Here is a 20,825-nt window from a genome sequence, read left to right as displayed (position 1 = left end):
GCCCTTTGGGCTCCCCCCCCCCCCCCCCCCCCGCCTCCTATTTCTTGAATAGTAGAAGAAAATGGTAGTCAGGTCAGCAGAGATTTTTCCCTAATTCTGCCCTAAATTTGGATATAGCACAGTAGGTGGGACTCTTAACCTTAATTTGATTAAATTATGTCATATGCAATGTGTAGGTCAAAATCAAGCAGAAAACTGAAAACATTTTTTAAGCTATTAGAAACCTATAATTTGATATATTGCAAAGGCCTTTGTGATCACCATGTGAAGTGCATTCTAAAACCATGGAGATCCATTCTGACAGACCTAGGAGGTCCTCAAAGTGACATGGAATATTTTTTCACATAGTGTGGTGGGTTGACACTGCCTGGACACCAGGTGCCCACAAAAGATGCTCTGTCACTCTCCTCCTCAACTGGACATGGAAGAGAAAATATAATGAAAGGCTTGTGGTTTCAGGGTAAGGACAGGAAGAGATCACTCACCCATTACCATCATGGGCAAAACAGGCTTGACTTGGGGAAATTAATTTAATTTATTACCAATCAAATCAGAATAGGGTAATGAGAACTAAAGCCAAATCTTAAAGCACCTTCCCCCCACCTTCTTCCTCCCTCTTCCCAGGTTCAACTTCACTCCTGATTTTCTCTACCTCCTTCCCACAAGCGGCACAGGGGGGAGGAGATAGAGAAACTTCACGAACTGCTCCAGCCTCGGTCCCTTCCATGAGGTGCAGTCCTTCAGGAACAGCTGGCTCCAGCACGAGCCCCCCACAGGGTCACAAGTCCAGCCCGCAAGCCTGCTCCAGTGTGGACTCCTCTCTCCATGGGTCCACAGGTCCTGCCAGGAGAAGGACTTGCAGGTGCCACCCTGCTGCCTGCTCCAGCACAGGCTTCCCACAGGGTCACAGCCTCCTTCAGGCATACCCATCTGCTCTGGTGTGGGGTCCTCCATGGGCTGCAGGGGCACAGCTGGCCTCACCATGGTCTTCATCACTGGCTGCAGGGGAATCTCTGCTCCAGTGCCTGAGCACCTCCTGCCCCTCCTTCTTCACTGACCTTGGTGTCTTCAGGGTTGTTGCTCTCATGTATTCTCACTCCTTTCTCTCCCTTCTTAAATATGTTCTCCCGGAGGCGCTACCACCGTCGCTGATGGCCAGTGGCAGGTCTGTCTTGGAACCACCTGGCATTGGATACTATCAGACACAGGGAAGCTTCTAGCAGCTTCTTACAGAAGCCACCCCTGCAGTGCCACCCCATTGCCCCCGCAACCTTGCCACTCAAACCCAATACAAATGGCTTCCAAAAAGCTGAAGGTGTTAGATAATCTTTATCTAGAAATGTGTATTAGCTTCTTACCTCACTCTATGAACCAAATAATCATAAGAATATTCTCTAGCTGACATGTTCATCCTCCCTAATTTTTCTTATGGAAAAGAGCAGAACACTTGATGATGCCGTGGAGATGCAAATGCTGGGCCATTACCCAAACAATATTACCGCAGCTTTCCATTCCTCTTTTGCTCTTCTTTACTGAACTTGGTTTGTTAAATATTTAAATTGCAGAATAAATCAGGGAATATGGATGGTATTTTTGAATGCATGAAAGTCATTTAAGGTTTCACATTCTTCCAAAGTGCCATAGGTGTTTAAGAGCCTGATAATTTTTTAAGTTATGTGAGTTTAGTTTCCAAGTAACTTTTGGATATATAGTTTAAGCTCAGAATTCATTTAAGTGCTTTTAAAAATGAGCTTGTCTCTTTGTCATTTCTGAGGAAATTTTTTTTATTTTAATCTACATGGAAGTTATAAACTAACGAGTTATTTATTAATAATGTAATAAATACTAAGTTTTTAGGGCTAGCATAATAAATATCATGTATTTAGGGATAATATATCAATATAAAATTCCTTTGTATATATATACTGAGCTTTTCATATAGATTTTCATTTTATTTATTTTATTACAGATTTATGCTCAGGAGGACAAAGCCAGATTATAGCACGAGTCACTCTGCACGGCTTACTGAGGATGTGCTAGCAGATGATAGGGATGACTATGATTATTTGATGCAAACTTCCACGGTATTGTAACATAGGATTTTAGCTGTTTGCTTTGTCTTTCTTTCTTTTTTTTTTTTTTTTTTTTAATAACTACAAGGTTTTGCTTGTAAAAGTTTCAGAAACAGTGTAATTTTCAGGCAAAAATTTTAATTTAAATGTCTGTGGTAATCCTGTACTACTGAAGTTGAGACTGCTGTGTTCCTTTTTTTTTTTTTTCACCTGATTGTCATTCTAAAAGAATTTCCACATGGAAAGCCATAAATTAATTGAGTCAATCTTTGAAACAACTGTTGATAATACCAAACATAAGAGGAAGAATAAATAGTTCTAGAATAATAGAATAAATAGGAAAAAGTCTGTTAAACTAATCGGTTAATGTTCAGGACCATTTGAAAACATCTATACTAATTTTACTCAGCGTTTATTTCACGGAATTCCCAGTGGAAGTTTTGTGCATCTTTCTCAGACAAGATCAGCTCCATAAGCACTCACTGTTCAGTGTTCAGAGGACAAAATATTTCTCTTTTGGATGTATTCTCCTCTTTCTAAAAGGTATCAGATACTAGAAACTGAGTCACCTACAGTATAAAAATTGTGGCTGCAGTACAAAAAGAGCTTACAATGCTATGATGCAGAAGCCTACAATACAAGTGAATAAGCTGTACCTTTAATCTTTTCCATTTCTTGTTTTAACATACGTATTTTGTTGGCTGTATTTTGATTTGTGATTATATTATTTTGTTGCTTTGCTTATGAATTGTACTTGAACAAGCCTATGCTACTTTTGAGGACATGACATATTTTCAGATTTCAGAGCAACAAATTAATTCTGAATCAAACTGGTACACTGGAAACCAGCTACTATCATTTACTGACGTTATTTTTTTATTGACAGTACTATTATTCAGTGAGAATATTTCCTGGTCAAGAACCTGCTAATGTCTGGGTGGGCTGGATTACATCTGACTTTCACCAGTATGACACAAGCTTTGACTTGGACAGAGTGCGTACTGTCACAGTTACACTGGGAGATGAAAAGGGGAAGGTTCATGAGAGGTTGGTTACAATTTTCTTAAAAAGATACATATTTTATACCCATAAAAGCAACTAAGAATTTATAAACTATAAATCCACCCCCTTTAATGTAACAGTGTTGGTGTAAAAAAAAAAAAATAGGAAAAAGTGTAACTTTACTTGTTCTCTCTTCTTGCTTATGAAGAAACAGTGATGTAATAATCTAATCAAATCAATAAGCATTGAAAAGTAAAATAGTGCAGCTTTTAGATGTAGTTTCAGACCATGGTGATGTAAATATTGACTCCTGAACTGGTACAATGTAGAGCAAAATACCTTGTAGTATTTTTGGAAGTTTTTGCTTTTGAGCAGGCCAAAATTAGTACAACTCCCAGCACTTCAGGTTGTGATCCATGCCAGAAACTTTGTGTTGTGCTTAACATTAAATGATTGAAAACATTAACTTGCAAGGTCAGTTTTGTTTCTTGGAAAGATTTGAGCTTGTTCATATTTTGTCATCTTCAGTTTTCATTTTCTTTTCAGTTATGAAGTCTAGATTTCATTGAATTTTGGCATTGGTTATGGTGGGGTCTGCTGTTTTCAGCCTCAAGGCCCTGTTGCTTGCAGGCATGCAAAGTTGTTCTTAGTCCACTAAATAATGTCTACAAACCATACATAAATAAATCTGTCTTTTGACATTCAGTATAAAACGCAGCAACTGCTATATGGTGTGCGCAGGAGAGAGCATGAGCCCTGGACAAGGACGTAATAATAATGGTCTGGAGATTGGTTGCTTGGTTGATGCTGCCAGTGGCCTGCTGACTTTCACGGCTAATGGCAAGGAACTAGGCACATACTATCAGGTGAGTATTTTTTTTTTTTATGTCTTCCAGTGGGAAGGGGGAAAACCGAATCCTCAGACTGCATCTCATTAGAAACTTTTGTACAAGATTGGAAGAAAAAGTAATTGTTGCTGTTATGACAGTGTTTTTTCCCTCCTATTTGGGGTTTTTTTGGTGTTATTCAAAGGCTTGCACTTACTGACTGTCAGTAGAGGTATTAGGATTTTTTTTAATATGTAACAGTGTTTTGCTGTCTTTAGTGGTTATATATTTGTGCATCTTTGATTTAGGTTGAACCAAGTACTAAGTTATTTCCTGCTGTATTTGCTCAAGCTACAAGCCCCAATGTTTTCCAGTTTGAATTGGGAAGAATAAAGGTAAATAATGCTTGATTTTATGCAGGTTTAGGCCTAATTTATCTTTTGGGTTTTTTTTCCCCCTGCAATTTGTTCTTGGTATTTGGTCCATTTTTATGATTCCAAGTTTTTGCACTATTGCCATTTTTATTCTTAACTCAGTTTTAAATACTTCGTGCATTTAAAATACAGTATGTTGGATCAGAAGGGTTGTAACTAATTAGAATTGGCAGAGGATGTTGCAAATTCCCATTGAATTTTCTGAGTCTCAATCTTCATGATGAAATGAAATCACTGAGGTCAGTAAAGCAAATCTCTTATTCTAGAAACAGAGCGTGGATGACCAGCTATCTGCAGATTAGGTTAGGATGTAAAAATAGTTTTACAGTAAATTCAAACAGTACACTCAAGAAAACCGAGCTGAAATTTACTTTCTTGCTTTAGTAAGTGCATGTCTAAGAAATCGTAAGAGGTAAAAGAAGCGTGGAGTTAAGATCTCTGGTCCAAGGAGGTGACCACACATTCCATTCAAGTTTGTATTTCAAATTTACTTTTTAAAAAAAATTAGTTATGGACAATGCTCTCTTGCTGCTAATCTGCCAACAGTTCCCATCTGGTTTTACAAACCATTGAAAATGTTAATTTCATGTTGCACTGTACTTTACTGTACTATATGTTAAATATATTTCTTGAAAAATATTGTATATTCGTTGTTTGGAAAAGATGATGAAACTGATTGCCTCTTCTGTTGGAATTTTCCAGAATGTAATGCCATTATCTGCTGGCTTATTCAAAAGCGAACACAAAAACCCGGTCTCTCAATGTCCTCCACGTCTCCATGTCCAATTTCTGACTCATGTGCTCTGGAGCAGAGTGCCAAACCACTTCTTGAAGGTTGATGTCTCTCGGATTAGTGAACGTCAGGGGTGGATGATACAGTGCCTGAATCCTCTGCAGTTCATGGCCCTTCATATTCCCGAAGAAAACAGGTTGATGTTTGTGTGTTGAAGTATATCGGAGCTAAATTGGGATTATGAAGCTAGTCGTGTAATAAAATTTTGATAAGAAAATCCCAAGGTCTTCTCTCTATTTATAACGTGTAAATAAAGGCAGTGTGTTTTGATTTAGCTAATACTAAAAATTTATCTCTTTTAATTTTTTAAAATCTGCCTCCTTTTGTTGTGTTTCCAACCTCTCCTAGTTTATCTCCAAACCCTTTCATAGTATATATAGGTTTTGAATGATAATGAAAAGAACTCTGTTTATAAATTATTAAAGATAATCTGTAAAATAGGCAAAGATCTCTTTTTGTGAGATTCTTTGAGATTTGTGACCAATATTATTACTCTGTTACTATAATTTTCCTAAATCTAGTTTAAACAATTGAAGAAGTTTAACTTTGTGATTTCTTTGTTACCCAAATGTCTCAGCATTTTGCCAGTGCCAAAACTGAAAATAAAATCACTAAAAAATTGGGTAAGAATTCTGAATAAACAATCTAGCCCCTGAACTGGTTAGTCTGTTGCCATTTTGCAACCACAGATCTAAAAACAATAAATTATATAAATATCTAGTTTTAAAACCTTCATTTTCAATTACCTAAGTTCTTGTTTGTAGTATGAAGTAGTACTCTGTGTTAAGTAAATAATTTTGATCTTTCCCCACTGAAAGTAATTGAAGTCGTGCTTCAGGAGTGGCTTGAATAAATTCCTGATTGAACTTTTTTTCTTAGTCCTTGATTCTTAGGCTGACCGTCTTTCTCACATGAAAGCTGAAACATGGAAAAAGTCCATCCGTAGAACTGATATTGTGCCAATGTTATCCTTAGGGAGAATTTTGAATTTCTTCACTGAAGTAAGTTTTTTGCACTGGTATGGAATTTACTGTATTGTTTTTTTTCCTCTGCAGAACAATTGATATTTTAGAGCTGACAGAACAAGAAGAATTGCTGAAATTTCACTATCATACCCTCCGATTATATTCAGCTGTTTGTGCTTTAGGCAACAACCGAGTGGCCCATGCTATGTGTAGCCACGTGGATGAATCTCAACTCCTGTATGCTATTGAGAATAAATATATGCCAGGATTATTACGTGCAGGATATTATGACTTACTCATTGACATCCATCTCAATACCTATGCAACTGCCAGGTTAATGATGAATAATGAATTTATAGTTCCAATGACAGATGAGACCAAGAGTATTACTTTGTTTCCTGATGAAAACAAAAAACATGGCCTCCCTGGTATAGGACTTAGCACTTCATTAAGGCCAAGAATGCAGTTCTCCTCCCCGAGTTTTGTAAGCATTAGCAGTGAATGCTTTCAGTTCAGTCCTGAATTCCCTCTGGAAATCTTAAAGGCCAAAACCATAGAGATGCTGACTGAAGCTGTTCAGGAGGGCAGCCTCCATGTCAGAGATCCAGTTGGAGGTTCTACAGAATTTCTGTTTGTCCCTCTCATCAAGCTCTTTTATACCCTCCTAATTATGGGAATCTTCCACAATGGGGATCTGAAACACATCTTACAGTTGATTGAGCCCCGGGTTTTCAAAGAAGCAATGAGCCAGGAGGATGAAATTGATTTCTCAGAGAAGGAGCTGAGTTCAGATGAGCTCAAGTCAGAAGAAGGAGAGGAAGAAGCCAGAGGGGAGCAAGTGCCAAAGGAAGGACTCCTTCAGATGAAACTTCCAGAACCTGTTAAATTACAGGTAACAATACTGCTATGATAGTGGTTGTTCCCATTTCTTCACTTGCTAATTTCTCTTTCAAAGAATACAGCATTTTGATGTCAGTTAGATAGAGAAGTAATTTCCTTAAAGGAGACAACAAGATTTGCTGTCTTCCTGATGATATAAACTTATTCACCATAGATCAAACAACTGTTGTTTCATTACATAGAATTACTTTCTCAGCAACATTAACGGGGAATTCTTCATTCTTATGGATCCAGACAGAAGAGGAATTCCCTAGAAGCAAAGAGTAAATCCGTTCTCCTATAACTTTAATAAAAGTCTTACATTATATGTCTGAAGCACATAAATCTCTTGCAGATGCCAGATATTCCTGGTGTAGCATTACTTCACATGTAGTAAATGACAGCATTATAGGTTTCAGTCACTTTATTTGGTAGTAACTACTGCTGTAAGGAACCTGTCCTTATTTGCATAATATACAGAACATATTTCTTAGCTTGCCAACTCTTCTTTCTCTTATTGTTTTCTCAGATGTGTCTTCTACTCCAGTACCTGTGTGATTGCCAAGTACGACACCGAATAGAAGCCATTGTAGCATTTTCGGATGATTTTGTGGCCAAACTTCAAGAGAATCAACGCTTCCGGTATAATGAAGTGATGCAGGCCTTGAACATGTCTGCTGCCCTGACAGCTAGAAAAACAAAAGAATTTCGATCCCCACCTCAGGAGCAGGTACAACTTACAATGGACAATTTATTTTTTGTTGTGCTGTATGTGTGACGGAGTTCTTCTTTATTTTAACGTTTTTTTCCTTTTGAGATCAGTGTTATTTGCCTTTTGTTTGTATCCTTTAAGATTAACATGCTGCTGAACTTTAAAGATGATAAAAATGATTGTCCTTGCCCTGAAGAAATTCGGGATCAACTCTTGGATTTCCATGAAGACCTAATGACACACTGTGGTAAGTCTTGTTACTTTTTTAATTATATTAACTTTAGAAGCAATTTTTCTAAATAATCTTACATAAGAAACAGCAACTAAGTAGTTTATAGATTACAGTATATCAGTTATAAGTACTATCAAATAAAAATACTCAGCTTGTAGTCAAAACCAAGGAAATGTTCTTATCCTCATATTTGGTCAAACTAGAAGGGAAGACAATATGTTTTGCTTCATGAGGGAAAAGTGGGTTTTTCACCCATACAACTCTGTAGGAATTTCTTTGGGCTTAATGTATTGGATAACATTGTAGCTCACTTGTTATTCGAGGAATTCTTCTCTCCCTTGCACTCCCCTTTGCTGTATCGAGTTGACTATGACCATGTTAACCACAATATAACATATTAGTGGCTGATTCTTCTCAGACATTAATGAAGATATAGAAGTTTATCATCTATTGAAATAGCCTAATAATCAAATGGAGCAGTTAACTTGTGGTTTTGATGTCTTCATTTTAGTTAATAAAAAATAATTTAATTCTATGTCTCATTAAACTGTGAAATATAGTAACAATTTAAATACAAAAATACCAATATAAAAATGAGGTGCCAAAATGTGTATTTTACATGTCAAGCTCATATCCATGAATACTGTGAATTCAGTTATAGAGTAGTTTTGTTTGGAATGCATGCTTACTTACATTTTGCTTTGAGGTTTTTGCTGTTCTCTTGTTTGGAGCATAGTCACCCCTTCATTTTACTTCAGTAGACTATTTAAAAAAAACAAGTAAAAGAGACACTTATCAGACAGCATGAGCAGACAAGCAGGTGAACTTTCACATCATGTCCCATTATCTAGAAGAAGATAAAGCAGGGATGTGTGATAATGTTTTTTTAAAGTAATACTCTGGTCAAGGAAGGAGTTTTGGACAGGAGAATCTCTGCACTTTTCCTCCTGAATTGTATTCCTTATTGATCCCAGTTTAACTGGAAATAATGATTTAACTCATTACCTCAAAATATTCAAATAAAAACAAACATGCCATCAATATCTGACTTCTTCATAATACATGAATTTTCTTTCTTGGTAGAGCAAGCACAGTTGATATCCTTGTGTATCACAAGACAATTTCGTTAGATTGGTCCATCTCAAAGATAATTCTGTTACTAATATAATCACAGATTTATTAAGGTATCAAATATCACAGAAGGTCTTTAATGCAGCCTCCTACTCAACACAGAGTCAACGCTGAACTCAGACCTGGTTGCTCAGCGATTTTTGCACTAGGGTCTTGAAATCTTCTAAGCACAGAGATTCCACAATGTCTTGCAATATGTCACAGGACTTGAATGTCCTAATGGTGATGTGTTCTTTTTCTTTAAGTCAGTTTGGAATCCTGCCTGTTTTAGTTTGACAGTTGTATCTTATTCACCTCAGAAAGGACCATGGCTGCATTTTTTTTGCTAACTTGCTTGTAGGTTTTGGTGGACTGCTATTAGGTCAACCATAAAGCTTCTGTTGTGCAGGTTGACAAAGCCAGTTCCTTCATCCTCGTTTTATAGGACAAGCAGTCCAGCCACCAATCATCTTGACAGGCCATTGTTGGGTGCTCTTCAGCTTTTCATTGCTTTTCTTGTATTGGGTAACCCAAAACTGGATGTAGTATTCCAGATGTCATCTCATGAGTGGCGAGTACCAGGGAATAATCACTTGCCTTGAGCTAGTGATTATGTTTCTGCTAGTACAGCATATTTTTATCTCTCCTTACTGTTAGAGTGCACTGCTGACTGGTGTCTAGCTTGCTGTCCAAGAGGACCCTCCAAGTTTTTTTTGCAAAGATTTTTCTTTAAGCAGTTCATGCCTGGCCTGTATTGTCACATGGGGTTGGTCTGTCCAAGTTTCAAAACTGCATTTGTCCTTGCTGAACTTCAAGTATCCTGCCAGCCTATTCCTCTACCCTGTTGAGCTTCCTGACCCTGAGTGTATTTTCTGCTCCCCCCAATTTGTATTATCCACAAACTTGATGAAGGTGCATTATAACACTTCAAATAAAATATTTTATTTTAAATGAAAAATGAAAAAAATTTAAAAAAGGAAAATTCAAAGTAAACGGTCAGTTGACAGAAAATGAAGATGAAATAAAGAATTTAGAAATAACATTTGAAAGAAGAAAAAACTTTCTTTCTGTTTGATTTTTCTCTTTTTCTGTAGTCTTTTGCCATCATTCTCCTCTGTTCAAATTACTTGGTCTAGTTCTGTCATTATTTTTCTTTTCTGTATGGAGAAATAGTAATTTGCATAATCTCTAAGTAGAAAATTAATTTTGTGGGGTCAGAGGATGTGTCACAGTAGAGCAGAATTAATGACTCTGTGTATTCAAAATATGGCTATTGCAAAATAGGTGAAACAATTACACATCCTGAGCCCTGTGGTTGGTTGATTAGCCAGCCACCATTTGAGGATTCACAACTTGTGAAATGGTCGAGAGACAATTACATTGACAGTTTGCAAATCAGAAAGGTACAACTAGAGCTCAGGGAGCAGCATAATGGTGGGAAAACAGACATTTCATTTGGGTATAATTTCAGAGCATCTCTGTGTTGTAATTGATAAGACATTTCACTGTCTTTACTGTTAATTGGTTTGGTTGAAGAGACTGCCATCCAAAATTATTTTGCAATATGATTTACTGTAAAATACGAAGCTACTGATGATCCTTGTTTAGTTTAGCATCAATTGTTCTCTTAGGACAAAATATAGCAAATACTTAATGCAAAGAAGTCAGACAATTAAAAACATGCAATAAATTGGGAAGAATGACATAATGTTGTGAAGAAACATCCTATAAAATTCAAGTCTGCTAAGGAACTCCCCACGAAACCATTAACTTTAGAACTTACATTGGAAACTGAAAAACCCAGAAAAAATAGTTGAATGACCTTTTTACTTTGAGTGTATTTTACTGTGACTAGTAGGTATAGGTCAAGATTTTTAATTCCTTTGCAATGTATGTGTGAATGAATAAAGTTGAAAACATGAGAGAAATGAGCTGATGGGGATCCCATGAAGTTCAGCAAGGGGAAGTGGAAAGTCTTGCACCTGGGGAGGAATAACCCCATGCAGCAAGGACAGGCTAGAGACCACACTGGAAAGTAGCATTGCAGTAAAGGACCTGGGTATCCTGGTGGACAACAAGATGAGCATGAGCAGCAATGGACCCTTGTGGCAAAGCAAGCCACAGCTGGACTCCCCAGTACAAGAGAGACATGGACGCTGGAGTGAGTCTGGGGGGAGCGCCATCAAAGATGATTACATTCTTGGGGCATCTTTTGTACGAGGAGAGGTTGAGAGGGCTGGGGTTGTTCGACTTGAAGAGAAAGCTCATGAGGGGATTTTATCAATGCATATAAATACCTCTTGGGCAGGGGCAGTAAAGAAGGCTGAGCCAGACTTTCCTCAGTGGTGCCTAGTGACAACACAAGAGTTTGTGGGCACAAATTGAAATACAGGGAATTCTGCTTAATTTTTTTTTTTTTTTTTACTGTAGGGGTGATGGAATTCAAGAACAGGTTGCCCAGAGAGATTGTGGAGTCCCCACCTTAGGAGATATTCAAAACCTGACTGGATGTAGTTCTGAGCATCTTTCTCTAATAAGCATGGAGGCCAGACAAGACGATCTCTAAAGGCTCATTCCAACCTTATCTGTTCTGTGATTCTGTAAAGCCTCACATGCATTTTTTTACATTTTTTGTAGCTTGTTATAGGCATATCCTGAAACAGCCACTTTATTGTGAAGGTGGCTACTTTCTTCTGACTGGTCACTAGGAAGTATATTTATTGTAACATCAGTTCTTTCACTTCTATGAGATATTTTACCTAGAAATCTCCTAGTCATTACTAGTATCAGTTGAACTATACTGTGTCATTAGGGACTCTATCTACACTGCTGAGCTACATATTTCAAAACACAGGCATCATCTTTAGCATTGAAACATGCATATTGGGGGACTTGACCACAGAAATATATTTACTATATATTTTATGTATAATAACACACAATTTATACAAAACATTAATAAGATTACATGATCCTTATCTGCAGTTCCCTGCCTTCCATGTATACCTGATCTATACTTGTTCCAAACTGCTGGTTAAGCATATCCACATCAAACAGGGCAGAACAACATAGTTCAGTTTGATTATGTTTGTACATACAAAATACAAAAACATGTCTGTAACGAGTTTAATTTTATTATTTTACTATTTTGTGTATATTTTTTACTTCAGGAATTGAATTAGATGAAGATGGAACCTTGGATGGAAACAGTGATTTAACCATTAGGGGTCGCCTCCTATACCTTATGGAAAAAGTTACATATCTGAAGAAGAAGCAAACTGAGAAGCCAGTTGATGATGATGCTAAGACATCCTGTAAGCCAAATTAAATCAGTTTATTGTATCCTAATTCCAAACGGCAAAAGAAGCAGGGGAGGAAGTTCTTCATATATTTTCTGCCAAAACAAGGTGGATATTTAGTGAAACATCTGTGCACCTTAAAGTTTGTAGCTCTGACTCCAAACAAGCTCAGATGGAATTTTTGTGATAGGCAGATTTGTTTCCCAATGGGATGTAATGGAAAATTTCTTCTACTGGCTTTTTCGCCCTTGATCCTTTTTCAAGTTATAATTTTTTCCAGAATGTGTCTTGCTGTTTGTGGAGTTAGTTCAGACTTAGTAATTGTAGAAATGTCCTGATTGCTCATAAAATCAGCCACAGCAGCTTCAAATCAGTATTTACATGAAGATTACCAAATTAAAGAAGACTGTGCAATTAGACCGTAATTTGCAAAGGTGTACTTAGGAGAAGCTTCCCCACCCAAACTAAAAGTCAAGATTTGCTGACCGTGGTTGTTGCTCTGTCATTTTTCTGACGCTTTCTGCCTTTCCATCTCGATAAGAACCATTGCCAGTGGCATCCAAGTCCTGCACTTGGTGCCAACTGATTATGGGATTTTATTTATTTTTTACTTGTCAATGCTGATTTTATTTTTATAATTTTTTTGTCTTTATTACGGTGGATGGCACTTTCAAATATCCTGATTTTTTTTATGCTGCCACCCTACCAGTTCTGGGCTCATAGTTTAGGTGTTTCTGACTTTGGTAAAAACTTTGTTTCCATCATTGACTACAGAGGATTACGGGGGAGACTGGCCTTTTAACTTGGTTGCTTAATATAAGTGCCTAAAGTTATGGGATGAGAAGACTTCCCCAGGGTACTTATTAATGAGATGGCTTCTTAGTTGACAGTTATTAGTGTTAGCTTAGTGTTCTTTAAGTAGAAATATTTTTGTCCTGCTAAAAGTGTGCCTTCTGGCTTTGCGGTTTATAACTGTTACTTCAGTTATCAGGCAGTGATAATTAGAGGCTAGGTCTATGTAGAATGTGGTGATGAATCCAACAGTTACCTAATTTTTTTTCTTATAGTAAGCTTAAAGCTCTACAAGATTTAATTCTCTCTCTCATGTTAGTAGAAAGACTGTATTATATTAAACTAATTCGATACAACCCTTCAGAGCAAATAAGCACCCACACAACTCAGTATTGTGGTGGCTAGGCTGCTTGGGTTCTTCATTGCAAGCAAGATAACAGACAGACCCACAGGTAGGTGGGATGCAGTACTGCAGTTACCAAAACAGGAGATAAATGACAGCCTGCTCATGTGATTCGTCACAAAAATCGTAGGAAACTTACTATTATGTTCTGTCTTATTATTTATTTCAGTCCTTCTGAAATATCAGCCCAAACATATTTCATCCTTTTACTTCTTTTTGAAGTGTTTTTATTCTAAAAAATGCTATACTGTGTGATAATGGAAACGCCTGTAATACAGTGTTTGGAAAGTAACAATAAAATCCAGTACTATAGCTCTTTTTTCCTTACCTTGTATTAGCACATCTTCGCACAAATTCTCTTATTTGTTAAACATTCTTTTTTCTGTAGATGCCTGACCCTTCAATATCTTTAAGTACTTTTACTTTTTTGGGAGAGGTTTAGCCTGAAATTGCATGTGGTTTAGTCCAAAATTATATTACTGTCTCAACACATAGATTTCTGTTTGAAAACATTCTTGATATTTGTTCTGCATCAGCCACCGTCTTCAAAGTCTGAATATTTATTAGGCAGTTTATTGAACTTGAGGAGGGATGATCAAATTTCCCTTTCAAACTTCCATTGTTATCTGTTTGATAGGGAAATAAATTGATTGTTAGATAAGTATTAAAGGTCAAATTCTCTAATGTATAACTATCATGATATCTCAAGAGGATCCTGAGTTGATCTGACAAAATCTTGCAAACCTGAATGGAAGTTCCCTCAGATGGAAAAAAGAGCATTATTCAGTTGTCTTTATCAAATACTTTGTCCTGACTGTTAGTTCATGAGTAATTTTTCTAAACTGTAGTCTCAAATCTTAACTGACATTATATAGCACTTTATATATCCCAACTGATAAAGATTGTCTGTGAGAATACCAGCTATGTGTTACTTGCTTCATTAGACACTGAAATCAAAATATTGAAATGATGATTTACCATTTATTTGGTTGCAGTCTCTTCATTTTTATTTCTTTTGAAGGGCCTTTGTTTTTGGCAAAGGACTAAGTTAAATTATTCTGTTTCGTAAATTACAAAATTTTGAATGGTTACAAAGCTTAGACATGTAAATAAATAATACAGCATGTACATGTGCTACCAGTATATTTTTCCAGTCTTATTTCATAATATGTAAGGAGAACCATCAGACCTGAATTCCTGGAAAAATCTTGAAAGCAATACATAGAAATAAATCTGGTGACTTTGTGAGCATCTTGTATGTCTTTATAATTTTTGATGTTATCAAATTTGTTTTCTGTATTTTAATTTTAAATATAGGCTTTGATTTTGAGATGTTTCTGCTTCTCTTGTGTGATTGTATTTTCCTTGGATAATCTGCTAAAGAAATACCAAGAAAAGGTGCTTCTTAAGAACTGAATTCATTCCTCATGTTGCATAATGGGTTCTGAGGGACTACGTAGCAAGATAAGCAATTAATGGTATTTTTGCGATTTATGTATTTTCTTCACAGCTACTCTTCAGCAGTTGATTTCAGACACAATGGTACGCTGGGCCCAGGAATCGGTGATAGAAGACCCGGAGTTAGTGAGGGCCATGTTTGTATTGCTACATCGCCAATATGATGGTATTGGTGGCCTGGTGCGAGCCCTACCAAAGACCTACACCATAAATAGTGTGTCTGTGGAAGACACAATCAATCTTCTGGCATCCCTCGGCCAAATCCGTTCCTTGCTTAGTGTCAGAATGGGGAAGGAGGAAGAGAAACTTATGATTCGTGGATTAGGGTAAATAACTGGAGTGGAACATCTCTTTATTTACAGATATTTGTATGTAAATAATAGTATATTTGCTGTATACTTACGGCCAAGGTTATACATGAAGTTTGAATGTGAATAGTCTATATGGGTGTAAATGCAGACACTGGTATCAGTTGTGTAGTATCTTCATTTGTAAGATAAAAATGCAGATACTTTGCAGCGTTATATGCTTCATTTTTGGAGAGAAGCAAATGACATCTGTAAGACTTCCTGTGAGAAAAGTTGAAAACATGTATGTAATGTTTTATGATATTACAAAATACATCTTGTTACCGTATTTTAAATAGTATGGCTGTGAAGAATCCTATCAAGAATACTGTCCTTTTTATATCAATGCAGTGACTGGTAGCTGTTGATACATGCAGTTCCCTTCAGTAGCCAGCTAATGGAGTTGTGTCTACATGTTCTGTACATATGCCAATGTACATTGCACTGAATATAGTTGGCACTATTTAAACTATGAAGTAGTTCACCAGTCTTATTTTTCATAATTACATGGTTAATAATAGTGAAATACAGTCTAATAGTACTGTATAGTACAGCCTAATAGAATACAATTGCAGAAAACAGTAAAGAAAACATGATCACCTCTACTAGCCAAGAGTTTGGTTTTTTTAATCTTACTTTTTTCAAAGAAATATTACCATCTGGGAGATACGTGGTGAGATTCAGCATCAGCTGTCATCTATTAGAAATCCCCAATCAGCAAGAGCAATGACAACCAAAGATACCATTATAGAAAGAATGCCAGAAATGCAAGGAGAAGAGAAGCTTTTGTTGTGCGATATACCTTTTTCTTTTTTTTTGAGCTTACTGAAAACCTCAAATATCCAAATAATATCTATACCTAGTTTTGTAGTGTCATTATGAACAATGCATACTTCTTAGCTTGCCAGCAGCTCCCATCAGTGTTCTCTGGTTGTTGCGATGCTCAATGTACTCATGCTAAGGCTTTGGCAAAGGGCAAAGTCCGTCACCTGTCAAGAGACACAAAGTGCTCATATTTCTAAATCCACCTTTGTACTTCAAATTTGGATTCTTATATTTCACTTAAGCTATCAAGTGATAAAATGAGTGAGTGGTTACAAGATTCTGGCATTGTTGTGCCTGGGAAAAAACGAATCTCAGAGGGGTTTTCATTTCATGTTCTACTTTCTTTTTGTTCTTCTACATGTTTTTTCCTCAACATTTTCTGCTATGGGTTAAAAGCTAAGATTTAGTGAATCTGATTTAATTGTAAAGGTTTTGTGTTATGTAAAAGTCTGGTGTAAGGAAGAAGGAGTATTTTCTGTTAAGCTAGTGCTCTCACTGCCTGCTCCTATCACCCTTCTTGGTAGCTTCTATCATAGTCTTGTTTATCTTGTAGGTTATCCAGCTGTGCCATTTGTACTTTTTATAGCCTAACCTGGGCTCCGGCATCTATTTAGAAATGCCAGGTTTTTTGCTGCAGGTGGAAAGTATTCCTTCCTTCCAGCTGAGCAATGGAAGTGCCACTCATTCCTTCTTAAAAACTCAGTTTCCTCAGAAATGCCATTAAGATTTTTTTTCTTAACTGAAAAACATTTGACATTTCCTGATGCAGTCCATAGTTAAAAAGTGCGTGTACTTTCCAAAGTAGTGTAATATTGCTGGTCAGCTCCTGAGGTGACATTTTGACTTTCTGTACTGTATTTCTGTAAAAGAAAGCTGCTGTAGACAAGGCAGAGTTTAGAATGACTTGGCAGATTGATACCATCGAGGTCTTTTTACACAGCATGAAGCATTAGTGCAGAAAGGAGATGTGATATGGATAGCTTTTGCAGGCAGGGCCTATCCTCTGCCATCTCTGATATGAAGTCCAGTTGTAGGCTTTGGGGAGAAAAGATCTTTCTGGGAGTTATTGGGAGTCAGTAACTCTGATAGTGCCACCTACGTCAGACATACTGCATGCATGCTCTTTGCATGATTGATAGTTGCGGATTTGTAGCTTTTAAAGTGATGGAACAGTCCTTGTCATGTCTCATCTTTTATAAGGCTGAAATTTTCCTTGCCTGTTTGCAGCAGTTTTAGTAAAAAAAAAAAAAAAAAAAGACCTGATTGCTTTCACAGTTATTTATAGGTTGTGTGTGATTTCAAGACTAATTACAGTTTTTAGAAATTTAATTACTTTTTAAACCAGGCATTTTTATTGGACATAACATGTCTGCATAAAATACTGACGTTATAATCTTCAGGACTGATTTTAAAGTATGTAAATCTGTTCTGCTGAAATATGTAAGAGAAAAGAGTTCTTTTGAGCAGTAACTCATGAACTATGGTTAATATTTATGCAACTTCTGTTTCTGATGCTTAGAGGATAGCTGGGTATACATTCTCTTTCCCCTACAATTGTTTTTTCTTGGTTTTGACAGCAGCTGTCAAATGTCTCAAGGTGGAAATATTTGAAAAACATACTTTCTCAAAATTATTGATTAGTTGAATTTAAAATTTAAGCTGATATAGCAGTTTTGATCATGCTCTTGTCAGAAAATATTTTTAGCTGGAATGGTATTTCTAATGAAAATAGAAGAGCATCCTACTCTGGTGTAATCAAGTGGTGATTAGGGCAATAACTGTAATACGGGAAAAGAAAGGTCAGGTTCTTCCACAATGTGCATAGAAAAATAGACTATCAGGAGAGATTGAGACTGAACCTGAAAAGGTCCCTGAGGTAATTGTTTGTCTCAGGTGGTGAAGAATTGCACAGTACATCAGCTTTGCAAATAACCTAATAGGTAAACTATTGGTCCATAACATTTTAATCCGATTTTTTATTTTGTTTTCCTGTAGAGACATCATGAATAATAAAGTATTTTACCAACATCCAAATCTCATGAGAGCTTTAGGCATGCATGAAACTGTCATGGAAGTGATGGTAAATGTGCTTGGTGGAGGAGAATCCAAGGTAAAGCAATTTACTGTTAGAAGACAGAGAGTTTATAATATATAAGCTTTATCCTGTAAGGTGTTGAGCAATCATTGGAGGTACTGAGACCATAACCTCTTACTAATTTCCATTAACACAATAGTTGACTAAATTTTTAAAAGAACCTGTCCTTCCATTCTGGAGGAAGATATAATTAGCATTGTAATTTCAGATGCTTCAAAGAAAAAACTAAATAGCACTTTATACACTTACTGAATTGTAAAGGGGAGATCTTTTTAGAAACTAATTAAAAATTGATGCAGTATTACTCTCTGGATCTAAGCATTCATGTTCTTTCATGTTTGAATCTAGAATTTATGGATGAATCCAGCTCTTGTTTTTCAAGCTTATACCTTGATCTTTGGGGCTTAAGGAGTTATGTGGGGTAAGGGGTATGGGTGTCTGTGGGGTGTTGGACTAGATGACCTTTAAAGTCCCTTCCAACCCAAACTATTCTATGATGCTATCATTTACTTGCTGAGAAAGCTCTGTTGATTCCAGGGTGAAACCTAAACAATTAACTTCACTGAGGTGCAATGGATATGATGCATAAATATTAGTGTGTTAAAAAGCTGTGACATGAATGATCTTTTGCAAGTTTTATGCCTATCTTAGAGTTTGAACTTCAGTCTGGTTTTATTTTCTTCTTAGGAAATCACTTTCCCAAAGATGGTGGCAAACTGCTGTCGTTTTCTGTGTTATTTTTGCCGCATCAGCAGGCAGAATCAGAAAGCTATGTTTGATCATCTTAGCTATTTATTGGAAAACAGCAGTGTTGGCCTTGGTAAGTAATAGGTGTGTGGCTTTTGAGATTCTAAACCAAAAATAGTTCTAAAAAAATTAGATATATGAATATATATAAGCCACCTGTGTTTTTCTGCATCCCTCTGTGTTTCTCCTTTATGGGGGAAAACTGGGTAAGGTTTCTGTTTTACCCAGTGCAAAAATATCTTCATTAACTGTTTTGTTAACTGCAGACAAACCCCTGACAGTAGCATTAAGTTGAGGCAATTTAGTATATAACTTTTTGTATATGCCTGAATATTAAGACAGAGTTGCTGTTTAATTGCACATTTTGAGTAACAGAATAAGATCCTGATTTTGATGATGAGAATGATAAATATGTTTTGGCAGCATTTCATTAGTGCTTACTTGTCACTGCTCAAGCTTGCTCCCCTGCACTTTCTTCTGTAGACTGTTCAGTATACATCTATGGCAGTGGGAGAAATACAGAGCTCATTTGCTTGGGTATGCGTGTAAAGATGCCCAGAAATGAACCTTGAAATTTTCTTAAAAGGTTAGCCTTTCTTCTCTAGGCTGAAGTGTTATAGAGAAGTTAGATTTATCCTTTATTTAATTTAGTACTTGTAATTGAGAATACTATGATGATTCTAAATAATTATATAATTTTTTTTAAACTATCACAAATTCCTTATTCATGTATAGGTAACAGGATAGAAGTATAAACTAAAAATCTTTTTGGAGAGAAAGTGCCCAAATCAAATGCATTTGGAGTGTTAATATGAAAACGTTAGCTTTTTCTAACACTATAATGACTGCCATTTTTTAAAGAAATAGGTAATATATAATCTTATATTTTAAAGCTTTAAAGATCTATATTTTAGATCTTTTCTGTTTCAATACATTTGATAAAATGTCAGTGCTTTAGATATAAAATCCCTGCTACCTTTTCCTAAAAAGAAGTTGTGTCTGTTAGGAAAATTAGAAGGAATGAGCTCTTGAAGTATGTGATGAGAATAGGAACGTGTAAGTAAAGTTATTTATAGCTTGAACACCGACTTTATATTTTAATTTCATATCAATGTCAAATTTAATATGAGTACATGATGATTTATTATAAACTGAGTGGTATAAATGACATGCTGATAATCATATGCTAACTAATGACAAAATGTTAATGTATTTCCTATGAATTTATTGTTTTTTATCAAGTTGGTGTTGAAACTAAATGTCATTTTAACAGCCTCTCCTTCTATGCGAGGATCAACTCCTTTAGATGTTGCAGCAGCCTCTGTGATGGATAACAATGAACTTGCACTAGCTTTAAGGGAGCCTGATCTGGAGAAGGTTGGTAGCTTATCAAGCATTTTTTTTCCCCTGTAGAGGGGGGAAGATTCCCATTTCCTGGAGTAATCAAAATCCAAGGGTATAAGAATTATACGGGAGTTTTAAGTACCTTTCAGAGGAAGACTATCAGGATCTGATTGATATTTCTGCTGGTGGTCTGGATAGTTGAACTGAGTTTATGGTTATTACCTACGCAGGTGTAACGAGAAGGAATTGCCTCAATTCCTTTTACTTTGGGAATAATGAGTCCATATCCAACAAAACTTCATTACTAGAATCTTTTTTTGTTGTTCTGTCTTCATGGTGACATGCAGTGGTGGCATAATGCAATAGGGATTATTAGAAGCCTTATGACAGTTTGTTACAGCTTGATGACAAATTTTCATAGAGATATCTATCTGTGGTTTTTCCTAATGCTTAAACCTCCTTCAGAAAAGATTGAAGGAATTGGGATTA

The 20,825-nt window shown here is 36.3% G+C and overlaps 1 protein-coding gene across 1 annotated transcript in view; it reads left to right on the top strand.

Moving 5' to 3' along the window:
- The window catches only part of LOC104617174 (ryanodine receptor 2-like), a gene marked incomplete at its 3' end in the record, with an annotated part of 37,379 nt that overhangs the window by 395 nt on the left and 16,159 nt on the right, over positions 1-20,825 (top strand). Inside the window, exons 2-14 of the mRNA XM_010282423.1 lie at positions 1,970-2,084; positions 2,959-3,119; positions 3,781-3,940; positions 4,210-4,296; positions 5,038-5,264; positions 6,184-6,985; positions 7,502-7,702; positions 7,826-7,931; positions 12,197-12,340; positions 15,031-15,304; positions 18,146-18,260; positions 18,933-19,065; positions 20,266-20,369. Of these exons, the coding sequence (XP_010280725.1) occupies positions 1,970-2,084; positions 2,959-3,119; positions 3,781-3,940; positions 4,210-4,296; positions 5,038-5,264; positions 6,184-6,985; positions 7,502-7,702; positions 7,826-7,931; positions 12,197-12,340; positions 15,031-15,304; positions 18,146-18,260; positions 18,933-19,065; positions 20,266-20,369 (2,629 nt within the window). The remainder of the gene's footprint in view (positions 1-1,969; positions 2,085-2,958; positions 3,120-3,780; positions 3,941-4,209; positions 4,297-5,037; positions 5,265-6,183; positions 6,986-7,501; positions 7,703-7,825; positions 7,932-12,196; positions 12,341-15,030; positions 15,305-18,145; positions 18,261-18,932; positions 19,066-20,265; positions 20,370-20,825) is intronic.

Source organism: Phaethon lepturus, unplaced genomic scaffold (genome assembly GCF_000687285.1).
Source record: "Phaethon lepturus isolate BGI_N335 unplaced genomic scaffold, ASM68728v1 scaffold5050, whole genome shotgun sequence".
In the NCBI taxonomy this organism is placed as follows: domain Eukaryota; kingdom Metazoa; phylum Chordata; class Aves; order Phaethontiformes; family Phaethontidae; genus Phaethon; species Phaethon lepturus.
Note: the sequence above shows the minus strand (reverse complement) of the source record. Positions and strands in the feature narration are given on the sequence as shown.